At 38.7% G+C, this 17,094-nt stretch overlaps 2 protein-coding genes across 2 annotated transcripts in view; both read right to left on the bottom strand.

The window, feature by feature from the left end:
- The window catches only part of LOC308639070 (zinc finger protein 442-like), a 186,599-nt gene extending 169,819 nt beyond the window's left edge, over positions 1-16,780 (bottom strand). Inside the window, exon 1 of the transcript XR_014019972.1 lies at positions 16,658-16,780. The gene's annotated coding sequence lies outside the window, so the exon portion shown is untranslated. The remainder of the gene's footprint in view (positions 1-16,657) is intronic.
- On the bottom strand, positions 14,393-16,462 carry LOC308639069 (uncharacterized protein). The gene is made up of 2 exons (XM_081277053.1): positions 16,418-16,462; positions 14,393-15,851 (listed from the first exon to the last, which is right to left on the bottom strand). The coding sequence occupies exon 2, from the start codon at positions 15,731-15,733 to the stop codon at positions 14,453-14,455; it is 1,281 nt and encodes a 426-aa protein (XP_081133179.1). The 5' UTR covers positions 15,734-15,851; positions 16,418-16,462; the 3' UTR covers positions 14,393-14,452.
- Positions 16,781-17,094: the final 314 nt, after the last annotated feature.

Here is a 17,094-nt window from a genome sequence, read left to right on the forward strand (position 1 = left end):
TTGATTGGGTTGTTTGTTTTCTTATTGTCTAATTTTTTGAGTTCTTTGTATACTCTGGATATTAGGGCTCTATCTGAAGTGTGAGGAGTAAAAATTTGTTCCCAGGATGTAGGCTCCCTATTTACCTCTCTTATTGTTTCTCTTGCTGAGAAGAAACTTTTCAGTTTAAGAAAGTCCCATTTGTTGATTCTTGTTATTAACTCTTGTGCTATGGGTGTCCTATTAAGGAATTTTGAGCCCGTCCCCACAATCTGTAGATCGGAGCCAACTTTTTCTTCTATCAGACGGAGAGTCTCTGATTTGATATCTAGCTCCTTTATCCACTTTGAGTTGACTTTTGTGCGTGGCGAGAGGAGGGGATTCAGTTTCATTTTGTTGCATATGGATTTCCAGTTTTCCCAACACCATTTGTTGAAGATGCTATCCTTTCTCCATTGCATGTTTTTAGCTCCTTTATCAAATATAAGATAGTTGTAGCTTTGTGGATTAGTCTCTGTGTCCTCTATTCTGTACCATTGGTCCACCCGCCTGTTCTGGTACCAGTACCATGCTGTTTTTATTACTATTGCTCTGTAATATAGTTTGAAATCTGGTATCGCTATACCACCTGATTCACACTTCCTGCTTAGAATTGTTTTTGCTATTCTGGGTCTTTTATTTTTCCATATGAATTTCATGATTGCTTTATCTATTTCTACAAGAAATGCCATTGGGATTTAGATTGGCATTGCATTGAACCTATAGAGAACTTTTGGTAATATCGCCATTTTGATGATGTTAGTTCTGCCTATCCATGAACAGGGTATATTTTTCCATCTTCTAAGATCCTCTTCTATTTCTTTCTTTAGGGTTCTGTAGTTTTTATTATATAGGTCTTTCACCTCTTTTGTTAGGTTGATTCCCAAGTATTTTTTTTTTTTTTGAGGATATTGTGAATGGAGTGTTTTTCCTCATTTCCGTTTCAGAAGTTTTGTCGCTGATATACAGAAATGCCTTTGATTTATGTGGGAGCTGGGGATATAGCTCAGTTGGTAGAATGTTTGCCTCACATGCACAAGGCCCTGGGTTCAATCCCCAGCACCACAATCAATCAATCAATCAATAATAAAAAGGGGGATGTAGCTCAGTGGTAGAGTGCCTGCCCCTGGGTTCAATCCCTAGTACCACAAAACAAACAAAAATAATTCTCTGTAAATCAAAGAGGATAGTCTTAAGAATACAATGGGGAGGGGCTGGGAATGTGGCTCAGGCGGTAGCACGCTCGTCTGGCATGCGTCCGGCCCGGGTTCGATCCTCAGCACCACATACCAACAAAGATGTTGTGTCCACCGAGAACTAAAAAATAAATATTAAAAATTCTCTCTCTCTCTCTCTCTCTCTCTCTCTCTCCTCTCTCACTCTCTCTTTTAAAAAAAAAGAATACAATGGGGAGACCATGGGGAGGCACTGTCTCCCCCCTTTTCTTTTCAAATGGCAGCCTTCAGCTCTTTGTGGGCTCTTTTTCCTATTCCTTGCCACTGAGGGTTGTAAGGAATACCAGTGGTATGTTTAATATTCCACTCTGCACAGAAATCCTTAAAGGCCTTGCTGGTAAACATGAGACATTGTCTGTTTTTATTTGAGAATGTCTTCTCTTGGGTGTAAAACTGTGTAAGAGGTGAGAACAGACTTGTGAGAAGCTGGTAAACAAATCTCTTGTTTCTGAGCACTTCTCTGTGAGAATCTTTGAATGCTGTTGATGAGTTTTGTATTTAAATTTACATCCAAGAATATACCTTAGAGGTGGAAAATTTGACTCATAGGTGCACGTCTCTGGTTTGGATACTCACTCCTGCCAAATATCAATGTGCATGTGTGTTTGTGTGTGTGTGTGTGTGTGTGTGTGTGTGTGTGTGTTTCTTTTTTTTAAGTTTAAAACCTGGATGATATAAATTTCATGTATAGCAAGAATTACATATTATTAGAACATAAATTACTTTTAAAGAATTGTCAATTTTGCATAATAAAATTCTTATTTTTCAATGATTCATCAGAAATTTATACCAAACCTCTTCCAGTTAGAAATATTCTAGAAAACCTTAGTAAAATAGTCTATTTTTTCTCAAATTAAATATTTTAGCACATATTGTAATATGTGTAAGTATGACTTAAAATCTTTGTGTATACGTGCTCACTTTCCCTCACTTATTTCAGTAAAAGTATGCAATGTGGCAGGTAGAATGTAAAGCGTCATTTGACTTACAGTGTGGATATGCAAGGAGCCGTGGCTATGTGGAATGTAACTGGATTGTGTGCTGAGCATGGAGAGGATGGTAGAAGGCCCTCAATGTACCTAATTCTGCTCATCAGACTGAACCCTGGCCTTTCCATATTATATCTCCCCTGCCCTCACCCTTGACCTCCGCTGGCATCTCTGAGTCCTCATTGATTTTCATTCCTTTAGCATTCAGTCTTCACAAAAAAAGCATTAGTTTGACATGTGACATCAAAAATAAAGAGTTAATATTTCTTATGAGTTCTCTGGTGAATTCTGTAATGATTTCTCTAAATTGAAATAAAGATAATTCATAATGGTTAAATGCATACAACGAGGGGATGAAAATACAAAATTTACTGCTTTACACAACAAATTTGCTTTTCCTATTTTTGATGTACATAAATAATAAAATTAACAATATTAGAAGATAAATTGAATATAATGAAATTGTTATGCTGAATGCTAATCCAGGTAGACAATTTCCAATCTTGTTTTAGCAAGAGCAAGAAAAAAAAATCTCCTCATTGATAGTACATTAGCAGAAAATACACACATTTATATTTAGTGGACAATACCATTAAAGTCTTATTTCAAATTACACATGTTTATAAGACAATTTTGTACAGACCTGAAGTGTGACCTGAAGTGAGACCTAGATTGTTTTTAGTTTCTACACTCTTGGTGTGAAGTAATATTTTCAGTTACTATACATTGTTGAATGGACTTGTAGCTAAGTTCTGGGAAAAGAGCCAGAATGTTTATCTACATTACACAGAACAGACCCTCTGGCTCCATCTGCTCAGGGCCCCAAACTCTCTTTGTTCCTCAGGTTGTAGAAGATGGAGTTGAGCATTGGGGTGAGGTGGTATAGAAGACAGCCAGAACCTTGTCCTCTGCTGAAGACCAGAGGGATCTTGGATGTAGGTAAGTGTAAGTAAAGGGTGCATAGCAGAAAGTCACCACAGTAAAGTGGATGCTTCAAGTGGAGTAGGTCTTCTCCTCTGCCCCGAGTTCATACAACAGAGAGCAAGAAAGACTTGACCACAAAAAAGTGATTCCAGTTAATGAAAATGTAAGTAAAAGGTGGTGCTCACAAACACTGCGTTCTGGACCCAGATTTTCATGCAAACCAGGACCAAAATGATGGGGACATAGCAGAAAAAAATGATTGATGGTTGTAAATCAGCAGTAAGAGATAGATATGTAGTGTATATGTGATGAGAGCACAGAAATTGATAAAGCCCTTTTTAAACACCTATTATCACAGGGCACAGTGGAGTAAGCCTGTAATCTCTGTAATCCCTAAAGAGGCTGAGACAGGAATATCACAAGTTCACAGCCAGCCTTGGCAAAAGTGAGGCACTTAGAAACTCGGTGAGACTCTGTCTCTCATAAAATATAAAATTGGGCTGGGGATGTGGCTCAGTGGACAAGTGCCCCTGTGTTCAATCCCCAGTAACAAAACAAACAAACAAAAAACAAAGATACAAGGAATTGTGTATCTCTACTTATTAAAGAAAGAAAGGAGAAACTCTGAATTTCACATTCACTGAACCAAGAAAGCGGAAGCCATCTTAGGGATATGTGTGGAGATGTAACTTACATCAATGAGGGACAGTCAAATAAGCAGGGAATAGAGGAACGTGTGGAGGAGGATTTCCAGGAGGGTGAGAAGGATCATGGAGAGGTTGTCAATTAGAGCCATTCGGAAAATGAGAGCAATGCAAATGAAGAGGAAAGACTAAATCTATTTTTATATTTTTATTATTTGGTACTGGGGATTAAGCCCAGGGGTGCACAACCACTGAGCAACATCCTCAGACCTTTTAATTTTTATTTTGACACTGGGCCTTGCTATGTTGTTTAGGGCCTCACTAAGGTGATGAGGAAAACTTTGTCATCCTCCTCCCTCAGCCTCCTGGTCGCCTGGAGTTATAAGTGTGTGACACTGTGCCCAACGAGCTAACTCTCTATGATGAAAACAATTCCAATCAAATGAAATCAGTGGACAATTGATCACAATTTGCCACAGAACTTTATTACAGTTCACCTTGGTATGACAAACAAGAATCAGTAGGTTGAGTAATGATTATTAAGTCAATTTGCAAAAATTTCTTTCTGCAATCAGCATGTGTGTTATTCATTAAACGTGTGCATCTTGAATTAAGTACCACTTTTTGCATTTGTCAAAAAGAAATATCATGTTCTTCTTTAAAAATTAATATTTTTTGAGACAAATTTTGACCAAAATGTTTTCTAAGAAACTTGGAAATTTAGTGAACAATAACATTTTTTACAACTTCAGTAAGATATGAATGTCATATCCACGAATGCATTTACAAATTAGTATAAGGAATTATTTTTCCAGGATATAGGCATAGAAAATTCATTTAAATTCATCCAATAGAGGTCCATATTACAAAATGTTTTAAGATCATTGCAGCATCATTTATTTCTTCCATATTTATTTTTTAAGTCTTACCTCCAAAATTTCTTTGTTTAATTATTTACGTAAGAAAATATTTTTTTTTCACTTCTTGAGTTCTTTGTACAACATTCCCAGGTGCAGCCTATCTTGAGTCAGAGAACATCATGTTTTTTTTTCTGTTCTAAAATTCATACTGAATTCTTATTGCGAAGACCTCACATACAAAATCATAGAAGTTCATACTCTGAATTTTCACTGTTCACCTCCACCCAGTCTCTTTTGGGTCTTCATCCAATCTCCAGAGTTCAGTAGAATGTCATTACCATATCTGACATCTATGTCTATGTTCACTGCAGCTTCCCAGCTGTGCCCAAGCTCTTCACAAACAGCATTTGTGGTATGTCTCTGTGCTTCTGGGATGCTTATGCACCAAACTCATAGCTTTATGAACCCTTCAAAAAATGAATTTGAACACAAGATCTGACATTTGACAAAGTGGAAGGAGGACCTTTCATCCTGAGAATATGCAGATCAGATGAGTATAGAAGATTCCTGTATTGATGAAGTTCATCACTGGACAATTTTGAGAAGTACCGCCAATAATTTTGTGCTTTTTAGGCTTATATATTATATTAGAGCCAAAGTTCACTAGACTTGAGGAAAGCTCACATCATGAAATATTAAGATCCACACAAGTGGTATTGTGTGGGCACACTGAATGGGAAAGAGCAACCAGAAAATGAACAAAGAACTTAAAGACTGAATTTCTCCAAAGAACATATCCAAAGGGATAATACACACATTAAAACATACTCTGCGCCGGTACTCCTCAGGGAAAAAAGGATCAAAATCACAATGAGAAGCCATTTCACATTCACTAGAAAAACATTTATTCAAAAATAAATGACAAAATATGTGTAGAACTTGAAGCTTTGCTGGATTTTTTGGAAATTTGAAGTACTGATGCCAATGTGGAAAGCGGTACAGTGATTCCTCAAAATAATTATCCTTGAGTTAAAAAATGATGCAGTATTTTCACCAGTGGGGTGCACACAAACACACATACACACACACACACAAAATAGTAACAATAAATAAATAAATAAATAAATAAATAAATGTAAAACAGTTATCTGTGTGCCATATCCATCCTCAGGTGAATGACAAAATTTAATACATATAACAATGATAAACTGTGATGACAAAAAAAGTTCATAGAGACATAGGCCACAATAACAATGAATATTAAAGAGACTATACTTCATGAAAGAAGCCAGTCATGAACTAGCCACAGGAGTCAAATAAACAGAAACAGGAATTAGAGTGGAGGTTGCCTGGGACTAAGGGAAGGGGAGAGAGGTTTTCATGAGTTTTACTTTGGACAGATTAAAAACCTCTGAAGATGCATGGTGGTGATGGTCATACATCAGTGTGAATGCTCTTAATAGCACAACATTATGCACTTAAAAATGGTTGAAAATTTTCACTATATATATATCTTTTTTTAATATTTATTTTTAGTTCTCGGCGGACACAACATCTTTGTTGGTATGTGGTGCTGAGGATCGAACCCGGGCCACACGCATGTCAGGCGAGCGCACTACTGCTTGAGCCACATCCCCAGCCCTATATATCTTTACATTAATGTAAAAGCCAAAACTTTTAAATGAACTTCAGTTATTTCAAATTAGGATGGACAAGTGTATTGTAAAATAAGTTAGGTAGAATTCTGAGTATTTATGAAGCAATTTATATTTAATGATGGCATGAATTTTGATAATTAGGAAAAGAAAAAAATGAGAAAAGTAAATTATTCTTTAAATATCATTTCAAATCAACATAAAATAAGCAGATCAGACTGATAAACTCATGTATCATGTTTCAGTAAGTTAGTTATTAGCTAGTAAAAAACACACTACAATAATACACTACAACAATATCTATCATTTTTATTTTCTATAGGACTGTCAATGACTCACCTACCATGAGATGGACATAATTATTCTGATTTAAAATGCCAGAGACATTAATGAACAAGGGCAAATTGTGGCAGCTGCAGTAAAACAGCTTGGTGCTGATAACGCCAAGGTCGCGGGTTTGATCCCCGTATGGGCCACCAAATGCTGCAGTCTGGCTGGGCACAATTCAGGAGCCACTTGTCAAAAGAAACTAACTTTATTTTTAGAACTACAAATGCCAAACAAAACAGCTCCTCAGGAAAAAAACCCTCAGAGCCCAACTGCCACCACCGGCTTCCACAAGCCTCTCACCCACACAAGCCTCACCACCTCCCACAATCCTCCTGTTCTTGAGGCCGATTGGCTGGGTTGCGTGGATGGAGCCAAAGAAGTCCCCAATGAGCAGCTCCGTGGTCTGAAAGGGCAGGGAAACAGCCCAATGAACATCACCGCAGAGGAGCCAATCAGCTAGATATTGCTGGGGCCGCTGTGAGCCAATCATCAGCTTTGCAGTCTGAAAGGGCGGGGAAACAGCCCAATGAACATCACCGCAGAGGAGCCAATCAGCTAGATGTTGCTGGGGCCGCTGTGAGCCAATCATCAGCTGGCAGTCTGAAGGGCGGGGAAACGGCCCAATGAACATCACCGCAGAGGAGCCAATCAGCTAGATGTTGCTGGGGCCGCTGTGAGCCAATCATCAGCCGGCAGCTGGAAGTTTGCTGGCAGCTGGAAGTTTTCTGGGGCCCCTTTGGCTGTGGCTCTCAACAGGAAAAAAAAAGAGGGAAGACAGATAATGAATGACACATAAATCAGATATCTTTTCTTGTGTGTCAAAAAAGCCAACACAATGTCTGCTTTATTACCCGTGTTCTAGTCTGCTAACATTATAACACCTATCTATAATGTTATATTAATAAAACAGTCTGCACCTCACATGGAAGCAGCCTAGCCATCATGAACTTGGTTCAACAATGGGAGAATCTTTTTTTCTTATGTAAAAATACACCAAATTGAGATCAATGGTCCACTTTAATTTTTATCCATTGAAGCAGCTGAAACTACACTTCCAGAACCCCATGTCACAGTGTTTTCACTTGCTTTGCTTTTCTTAAATTCCCTCCAAATCATGCAGTCTCCATTCCAGCAGCACTAAGAAATATGCTCTCCAAGAAAAAAAAAATCTTTCTGTCCCAAGACCCTTTTCCCATTTGGTCGACTCACTTTGGGCTGAATGAAATTTGTGTTTATCTCAAACTACAAGTAAAAACAAATTATAAATCACAGCCAGTCACAGATGACACACAGTTCTCCCTGGGGGCATGTTCCATGGAGCATAATACATCCAAGGTGCCCTGCAGAGTCTTCCCCTGGGTGGGCACAGGACAGGTCAATGGAGGTCATTGTCCTGTCCTTAAATCACACTATCACAGCAGATCAGAACCCAGGATCTCTGCTGGAGGCCCCCTGTCCTCCTGGCAGGGTACCTAGGGTAGGGGTAGAGTGTACCAGGGTTCCACAGGACAGGGGGAGATACCCACCCTGCGGCACACACCAGGTTGACCCTGGGGCCCAGTGTACCAAGACTCCACAACAGGGGGAGATACCAAACCTGTGGCATACACCATGGTGCCCCTGTGCTGAGAGGGGTCTGGTGGGAGCCCATGAGGCTGAGAGGGAGTATGTTCCCTGGTGGCCACCAAGGCCATCAGGAAAGAGGAACACGAGTGTGGAGAACAGAGGGGACTCTGAGCTCAGGCAGTCCAGGGAAGAAGGCAACAGTGAAGAGCAGATCCAGATATGACTGGGTGGTGGTGGCCCAATAAGTTCATCAGACACAGGAGTAAATGGGCATCCATGCATGTGCATCCTGCTCCAGTAATTAATAGACCCCACGAACAGCAATGTCCAGGCATCCTGGGCACAATGACCCAAGCAGAGCATATGAAGAACACCCAGAAGTTTATAGTAATATGCAGGACCCCCCAGCAAAACAGGGAAAGCACTGGAAAGGACTCCTGGAAATTTATTGGCTGTAGGGTCAAGAGGGGTATTGCCTTCATGAAGTACCTCCAGGGTGCTGCACCAACTGGGGACTTCAGTTTGGTCATGACTGCTGGGTAAGGAAGCTCTAAAGTATCTAGGAACCTTGAAACTAGTGCTCCTGAATTTTAATCACAGACCCTGCTGTTACAGTTAAAAGAAAAATTCTTGGCTACCATCTGAAATCTTTTGCCAGTAGAGGCTGCATTAGTAATGTGGGGCACATGAGGGTGGACACCTGGGGGAGATTCCAGGAGCAGACTCATTGACTGCAGGGCTCAGAAAGGTATCACCTAAAATTTTCTGGACCTTGATGTAGGAATTTCATTACCTTTACACCCAGTGGGAGAGGGTGGAGGTTTACATTTTTTTTTTTGTAGGAGCCTACATAAAAACAATTTTTTTGGTTGTTTACAGAAAGTGAATTTTTAGTCATTTTTGAGATTATTCAGAGGCCTTCCAAGCTTTACCAGAAAAGAAGTAACATCATCACATCTTCATTCTAACACATATTGATTTCTTTGCAAAACCTTTTCCTGATATTTGTTTTAAAGAAAATTATGGTGAGGGTCGCTGGTAGAGCTTACTTAAGATTCTTAGGTGCAGATGGGGGCACCAGTACATTAGGACATCTGACTGGGACCCTCCTTACCTAGTTTTGATCACATGCTGTGTTTAAAGAAAATCATCACATGGTTGGTGTTCCCAGGGCTACTGAGGTACCCTGAACACAGAGAGAAGTCCAGCCTGTGTTTTCTGGCATATTTGACCTAAGTATTAATCAGGGTGAGAAAAGCTAAGTTGGATGTCAGTGGTTAAAATTCCCTGCTGTTAAACATGTTTAATAAGAAAGGGACCAGGTGAAAACATGGGGGAAAACCTGCAGAGCTGCATCTACCGACGTGGTCATCAGTGGGGTCCACGCATATAGCAGCAGCAAACTCAAAACCTCAGCTAGGGGAGTGCTCAGTGCTAGGGTGCCTGTCTAGCAGGCACAAGGCAATATTGGGTCCCAGGGAAAGAGAAGGAATAGAAATCCAGTCAATTAAGTACAGGGCAAAGTATATTTTGAGAAGGTGCCTCTCCAAACAATACATACAAATTACAACTTTAATGTGCCTACATACAACACAACACATGAGACTTAGTAGAAACATGAGTGACAGAGTGGTGGTCCCAGAGTCATCAACAGGCCAATAAGGCACCAAGGAAAAGGAAGAGGTCAGTTGCAGGGCATAAAAGGGCACATCTCTATGGTCCCAGCTGCGAGGAGGCTGAGGCAGGGTGACCACAAGTTTGAGGCAAGCATCACCCCATCTCAAAAAATAACAATAAAAGGGCTAGGGGGAAGCTCAGTGGTGGAGCACTCCTGGGTGAAATCTGAAGGAAAGAAGGGAGCAAAGGAGGAAAAAAAGAGACATTTAGCCAATCTGCCCAGAATGCTGGAGTATAAAGGCCTCAATTCACATACACAATGTGTAACCAAACTTTAGAAAGACACAAAACAATAAATTGAGAACTCATGAAAAATTAATTTTTCAGAAAAAGTAGTGGGCAGCAACGTTGTGAAAAAAAATCAAAGAAATTGATAGTTGAATTACATAGTGAGGATGAAAGAACTGCACTAGGGAGGGTATGTAGAGAAAAGGGTGACTTGATCCTGTACATGCGTGTGCACGTGGGTGTGAGTGTGCATGTGTGGGTGACAAAACTCACCCCTCCCAAGTGTTTGCTTTTGTAGTTTCACTTGGTGCTCTAGAGAACACTCACATGAGCACCAGACAACATTCCATAGTCTATGTGACTCTGCAAAGTTGCATAGCTGGTGTCTGTTGCACAGGGAACAATAAAATTGTTTGTTAGAAAAAATTCTGTAATACTCAGTGATTACTTACATTTCATTTTATCATAATGTCTTAACAGAAATGAATAGTTTAATTCCTTAAATACTAAAGCAGTTCTCCCACCCTGTTTTCAACAGAAATTACCTAAAGTAAACTTTTTTCAAGTGGACTTCAGTTTACTCCAACTGGAAATATAAAAATTTGGAGTATAAGGTGTGAATTAATGTACTTATGATGCTCAGAATCATTCTAGAATCTTAGAGCTTGAAGGGCATTAGTATGCATAAACACATTAAAAAGCAATTCTTGCCTCTGAATCAATTAGGACTTGTAAACTCTCAGAAAGAAGGCACATATTGATTTACAACAAAGTTTCAAGAAACATCCAGGAGCCAGGCATGATAGCACATCTGTAATCGCAGTGGCTATAGAATGAGAATCCCAAGTTCAAACCCAGCCTCACCAACATACTGAGGCCCTTGGGAAGAATTTAAAAAGCACTTCAACAAAAACTTAATAATGTTTATTTTCTCTTCTATGACCTTGGTAATTATATTTAAAACCTCTCATAATTTTTATTTTGTCACAACAAATAAATTTTATTTTGTCACAACTACAAATCTTGTGTACTATTGTATAGCATACTTCTAAGTACAAAATTATATTACACACTACATTTTGCACACACATACATAGTAAATGTAAGATTATGTTATCATATCAGAGAGTTGACTGCAGATGCAAAAAATATAGAGAGAAAAATTAAATCTAACAAGAAGAGATATTTAACTGGGAGAAACATGTTGCCTTCACATCTTCATGTTGACACAATTCCTACATCCAATCCAGGGTGCATTCTTATTACCTGTGAATAGAAAGAAATGAAGACACACACCCTTTTTACACGCCTACACTGGTTTTCTCAAAAAAAAGAGGATTCTTGCTGAAGGGGTTGCATGACTGTAATTCCACTGGAAAAGCAGGCTGAGGCAAGGGATCACAAGTTCAAAGTCAACCTCAGCAACATAGTGAGGACCTAAGCAATTCAGTGAGACCATGTCTAAATATTTGAAAAAAAATTAAAAAGAATTAGGATATGGCTCAGTGGTTAAGTGTCTCTGGGTTGAATCCCTAGTACCAAAAAAAAAAAAAAAAGAAATTAAAATAAAAAATTCTCAAGTTTATATAAGTCTAAATGGATCTGAAACAACTGAAGGTCTCACCACATTTTTATATACAAGGCTTTTCTCCAGAGTGAGTTCTTCCATGATGTTCAAAAAGAACATGGAAAAGTGAAAGTGTAACCACATTGTTTAAAGAACAGAAGGGTTTTCCTGATGTGAATCCCTTTATGTCTTTGAAGGAAACCATGAAAGCTGCATACTGCCCCACATGGCTTTTCCACAGGATTTTCTACAGTATGAGTCCTTTCATACAACTGAACAAAACGGAAACACTTGAACACTTACTTGCATATGATTTATTCATTTTGGCATGAATCTTTCAAGAAGAGTCTTCTCAGACCTTATAAAAAACTGGGAAAATTAGAAGACTTCCCACATTAATCACATTCTCAGGGCTTCTCTCTGTGAGTATTTTCGTATAAAAGAAGGAAAGCGGGACTAGGATGGGAAGCTGACAGAATGTACCCAATCTTCCCCGTGCTGAGGGTTGTTTTCCAGTGTGAGTGAAATGACTTTGAAGGCAACAAGAAAAATGGAATGATTTTCCGAATTTTTCACATTTAAAGCATTATTCAGTTAGACCTAGTAGTGTTTGCCTTTAATCCCAGAGACTCAGGGTCTGAGGCAGAAGGATCACAATTGTGATGCCAAACTCAGCACCTAAGCAAGGCCCTAAGGAACTCTGCAAGTCCCTGTCTCAAAACAAAAGGGAAAAAGGTTGTGGCTCTGCTGGGGTCCTGAAGGATGAGTGGTGTCGGCGAAAAGATGAGACAGGAGTCATTCCGTTGGAGCAATCTCCAGAGACAGAGCTCTAATACAGATTTCTCTGGGTGATCTTTTATTGCAATTTTTCTCATCACTATAGATTCAGATACGCCATTGATTATACAATTTAATTTCCATTTTCCAGGATATGACCTTTAATTATTTAATTATTAAAAGTACAGAATCATTAATAAAATGCATCACTAATTTACATTTTTCAGATTTTCCCAGGATTTACTATTTTCTTATTAACTAATGCCAAACTACTTAACCAGACTCTAAGTCTCCTAACCTGTCATTAACCTTTAAATTTAAAGTACACCTTTACTTTATTTCTAATCTAAAATTCCCATCTAAAAACGCCCCCTTAAATCTTATACTTAAAATATCCTAAAGTTTATAAATCATTCTTCAAACATATCAGAAACCCATACAACTAAAAACTTAAGAATTTCTAAACCCCAAAATGTAAATAGGATAATATTTCTAACATTGTTGTAAAAATATATCTTATAAAGCTACTTAAATTAATTCCTAAATTTATTCTCATAAAACTGGTTGAGCTGCTTTCTCAAAGACTTTCTTTGTTTCTCAGTCAAGGGGCACTAGTTCTCATATCTTTATAATTTTTCTCAATATAAAATAAGTTGTAAACATCAGTCCACTTTCCACCAATATTAACTATATTCATCATAAAACCCTATGTAAAGTAAAAAAGGGTTTATAAAAAGAGAAGATTATATCTTTAAATGTTTTAACTTTCCTAAGTGTATAATATAACATTCCTCAATCAAAAATGAGACTACACATGGTGGGCTTTGTAAAATAAGCATAATGATTAGGTTTTCTAAGAGGCTGGAAATATGAGCTTGGGTTCTAGTTGATATAATCAATGTGGTGCCCTTTCAGAGGATGTTTGTTGTCCATTATCAGATTTGTCCTCAGTGTACTGAGATAGAAGAACAGCCTTCTACTTTGTCCTTGATATGCTGAGGGGAAGAAGAACAGCCTTCAATGCATGAACTACCTGTTATGGTCTAGCCATCTGATATTTAATTTGTTTGGCATTTAACATACTCAAGCCTCCTGTCAGAAACATAAGCATGAAAATGAAAAGTCCCAATTATATAAAAAAAGGGTCTCATGGTTTCGGATTCCCACCAACCAGCGCGGCTTTACCAGCATTAATTGTCACTATGACCCTGTCAAGACAGTGAGTGGGAAATCGCCTTCACCATGGCTCAGTAATAAATGACCACCAGACTAAATCCCCAGTACTATCTATAGATAGATTCAAACATGTGAGCACTTCCTTCTCTTTGAATTGGACAAGAAATATTGATTTTACCATATTTCATATTCAAATAATTTTTCTTTTTTTCTAAGAATTTTTCTACAGAAAACTTATTACATGTTAATGAGTGAAAGCTTATTAACAGAAGACTTTGCCAATTGTTTTCATGACTATGATTTCTCTCCACCATGGGTTGCTTCATGTAAGTGAAGCTGAGCAGATGTAACAAATGCTTTTCCACATTTTTTACAACCATAGAGCTTCTCTCCGATATGTGTTCTTCCACATCTTTGAAGAATACTGGAGCTAGCAAAGGCTTTGCCACACTGCTTACATTCATAGGGTTTCTCTCCAGTATGTGTTTTTCCATGTCTGCGAAGGTGACTGGATGTAGCAAAGGCTTTGCCACACTGCTTACATGCATAATGCTTTTCTCCAGTATGAATTTTTTATGTAAATGAAGGCTAGAGGAACGAGCGAAGGCTTTGCCACACTGCTTACATGCATAAGGTTTCTCTGAAGTATGAATTGTTTTATGTGAGTGAAGGCCAGATAAATGAGTGAAGGCTTTTCCACAGTGCTTACACTCATAGGGCTTCTCTCCACTATGTGTTCTTCCATGAATATGAAGGAAACGGGATCTAGCAAAGGCTTTCCCACACTGCTTACATTCATAGGGCTTTTATCCAGTATGAGTTTTTTCATGTGAGTGAAGCTCACTGGATCTAGTAAAGGCCTTGCCACATGGCTTACATTCATAGGGCTTCTCCCCAGTATGTGTTCTTTCATGTCTGCGAAGGTTACTGGACCTAGCAAACGCTTTGCCACACTGCTTACATGCATAAGGCTTCTCTGAAGTATGAATTGTTTTATGTGAGTGAAGGCCAGAGAAATGAGTGAAGGCTTTTCCACACTGCTTACATTCAAAGGGCTTCTCTCCAGTATGTGTTCTTCCATGAATCTGAAGGGAAGTGGATGTAGCAAAGGCTTTGCCACACTGCATACATTCATAGGGCTTCTCTCCAGTATGAGATTTTTCATGTATGTGAAGGTAACTGGAACTAGCAAAGAAATTGCCACACTGCTTACATTCATAGGGCTTCTCTCCAGTATGTGTTCTTCCATGAATCTGAAGGGAAGTGGATGTAGCAAAGGCTTTGCCACACTGCTTACATTCATAGGGCTTCTCCCCAGTATGTGTTCTTCCATGAATCTGAAGGTAACTGGATGTAGCAAAGGCTTTGCCACACTGCTCACATTCATAGGGCTTCTCTCCAGTATGTGTTCTTCCATGAATCTGAAGGGAAGTGGATCTATTAAAGGCTTTGCCACACTGCTTACATTCATAGGGCTTCTCCCCAGTATGTGTTCTTCCATGAATATGAAGGGAAGTGGATGTAGAAAAGGCTTTGCCACACTGCTTACATTCATAGGGTTTCTCTCCAGTATGCGTTCTTCCATGAATCTGAAGGTGACTGGATGTAGCAAAGGCTTTCCCACACTGCTTACATTCATAGGGCTTCTCTCCAGTATGCATTCTCTGATGGATTCTAAGTAAACTTGGATAAGCAAAGTCTTTCCCACATACCTTACATTTGAAAGGAGCATTCCCCGTGTGTGTGATCCTGTGCCTTTGAGGACTTGTTTGTGAAATAAAGGTTTGACCACCTTGTTTACATTGATAGACTTTCTCACCAGAATGAATTCTTTCATGTCTTCTAAATAAAGAGGAGAAATGAAAGGCTTTCCCACATACCTCACATTGAAAAGGTTTACCTCCACTTTGTGTTCTCATGTGTCTTTGAACACCTGTGGGAGAAGATGAGGCTTCACCACATTGTTGATATTCATAGGGTTGCCACCCAGTATGAGTATCTTCATGCCTTTGAATGTCACTGGAAGAACCGATGACTTTCCCACGTACTGTACTTTCATAGGTTCCCTCTCCAGTTTGTATTAACATTTGTGTGTGAACACTTTTGAGAGAAACCAGGGATTGACTATAGTGTTTAAATTCACATGGCTTCTCTTCACATTCCTCGTGCTTGTAGCATTTGTGTCCAGTGTGAGATGTGATCTGCCTGTGAAGGAATGAAGGGCATATGAAGTCTTTGGCACACATATAACAACCACATGAATTTACTCTATTAAAATTTTTCTTTGTCCAGTTAAGAACTGGAATTTCATTGAAACTTTTCCCAAACTATCTTCATGGCCGTTGAAGTTTACCACATGGCTTCTTTGAAGAATGACCAGCACATTATCAATGCTGGATTCATTCATGATTTTATACTTATTTATAGGTTCTAGGCTTACATTACTACCAACATCAGGTAAAGGCTAGGTTTTCTCATGTGTTCAAATTGCCTGAAAATCAAGTGATTGAAAGGAAAAAATCCTTTGCAATGCAGCCGCTCTATGGTGATTATTCAAATAGTGATATTCACATGAAATTTCATATACTTTTGGCATGCCAAGTACTTGGAAAAGACTGAATATCTTTTACAGTTAAGTATATATTTCTGGAAAAAAATCTTATAAGAATAAATACATTTCAAATTGTGCATACTTCTTGAGTTGGTCTGTTTTAAAAAATTATATGACATTCTCAGATTCTCTCAAGAACTTCTCTTGTGGGTACAATTACCTTAGAATGATCTCAGAATTTTTGATCTCATCTTCAATGTTCTTTTCATTCAATTTGTTTTCTAAAATGAGAAACCAGAACAATCTTTATGAAGTTTTAGGAGACAGAAATGCTTTGCCAAATTGTAGGTGTCTTTTATGCTGCAATAATTCAACAATGTATTCCCTTTTCATGTTCTATATAAATGACCAAAATAAACATGAGTTCTCTATTTGATTAACTAAAAAACATCATTACTACCTATAGAAGCCAGGTTTCTGAGGACTTCCAGCATCACATCTCTGTAAAGGTTCTTCTGGGAAGGATCCAGCAATGCCCACTCCTCCTGGGTGAAGTTCACAGCCACATCCTCCAAGGTCACTGAGATCTAAAATATCCCACAAATGTTTACTGGAGGCCAGGAGAGATTGACAGCAGAAGAAATATGTACTCAACATACTTGATGTCCAGAGGACTCTATGAATTTCTGGTTTGGAAATTCCATGATTTGGTCCATCAAATCCTTCCTGCACTCAATTCCTCACACACATTTTAACACTAGAATTGGGCCACTCAGAGGGAAAGCAACTAAGTATTTACTTCCTTCCCTTGGTGAGTTGACAGGAAGTAAGACAGAATCCTGGGTCACTTTATTGGTTACACCTCTATTACATGTCCTAACAGCCTTCTCTGCAGTG

The sequence above is a fragment of the Spermophilus citellus genome (genome assembly GCF_964194105.1).
Source record: "Spermophilus citellus genome assembly, chromosome: X".
Lineage (NCBI taxonomy): Eukaryota > Metazoa > Chordata > Mammalia > Rodentia > Sciuridae > Spermophilus > Spermophilus citellus.

What these genes read in the sequence shown, in the direction of transcription:
- LOC308639069 (XM_081277053.1), bottom strand. Translation starts at nt 15,733, where the DNA reads ATGTTAATACAAACTGGAGAGGGAACCTATGAAAGTACAGTACGTGGG.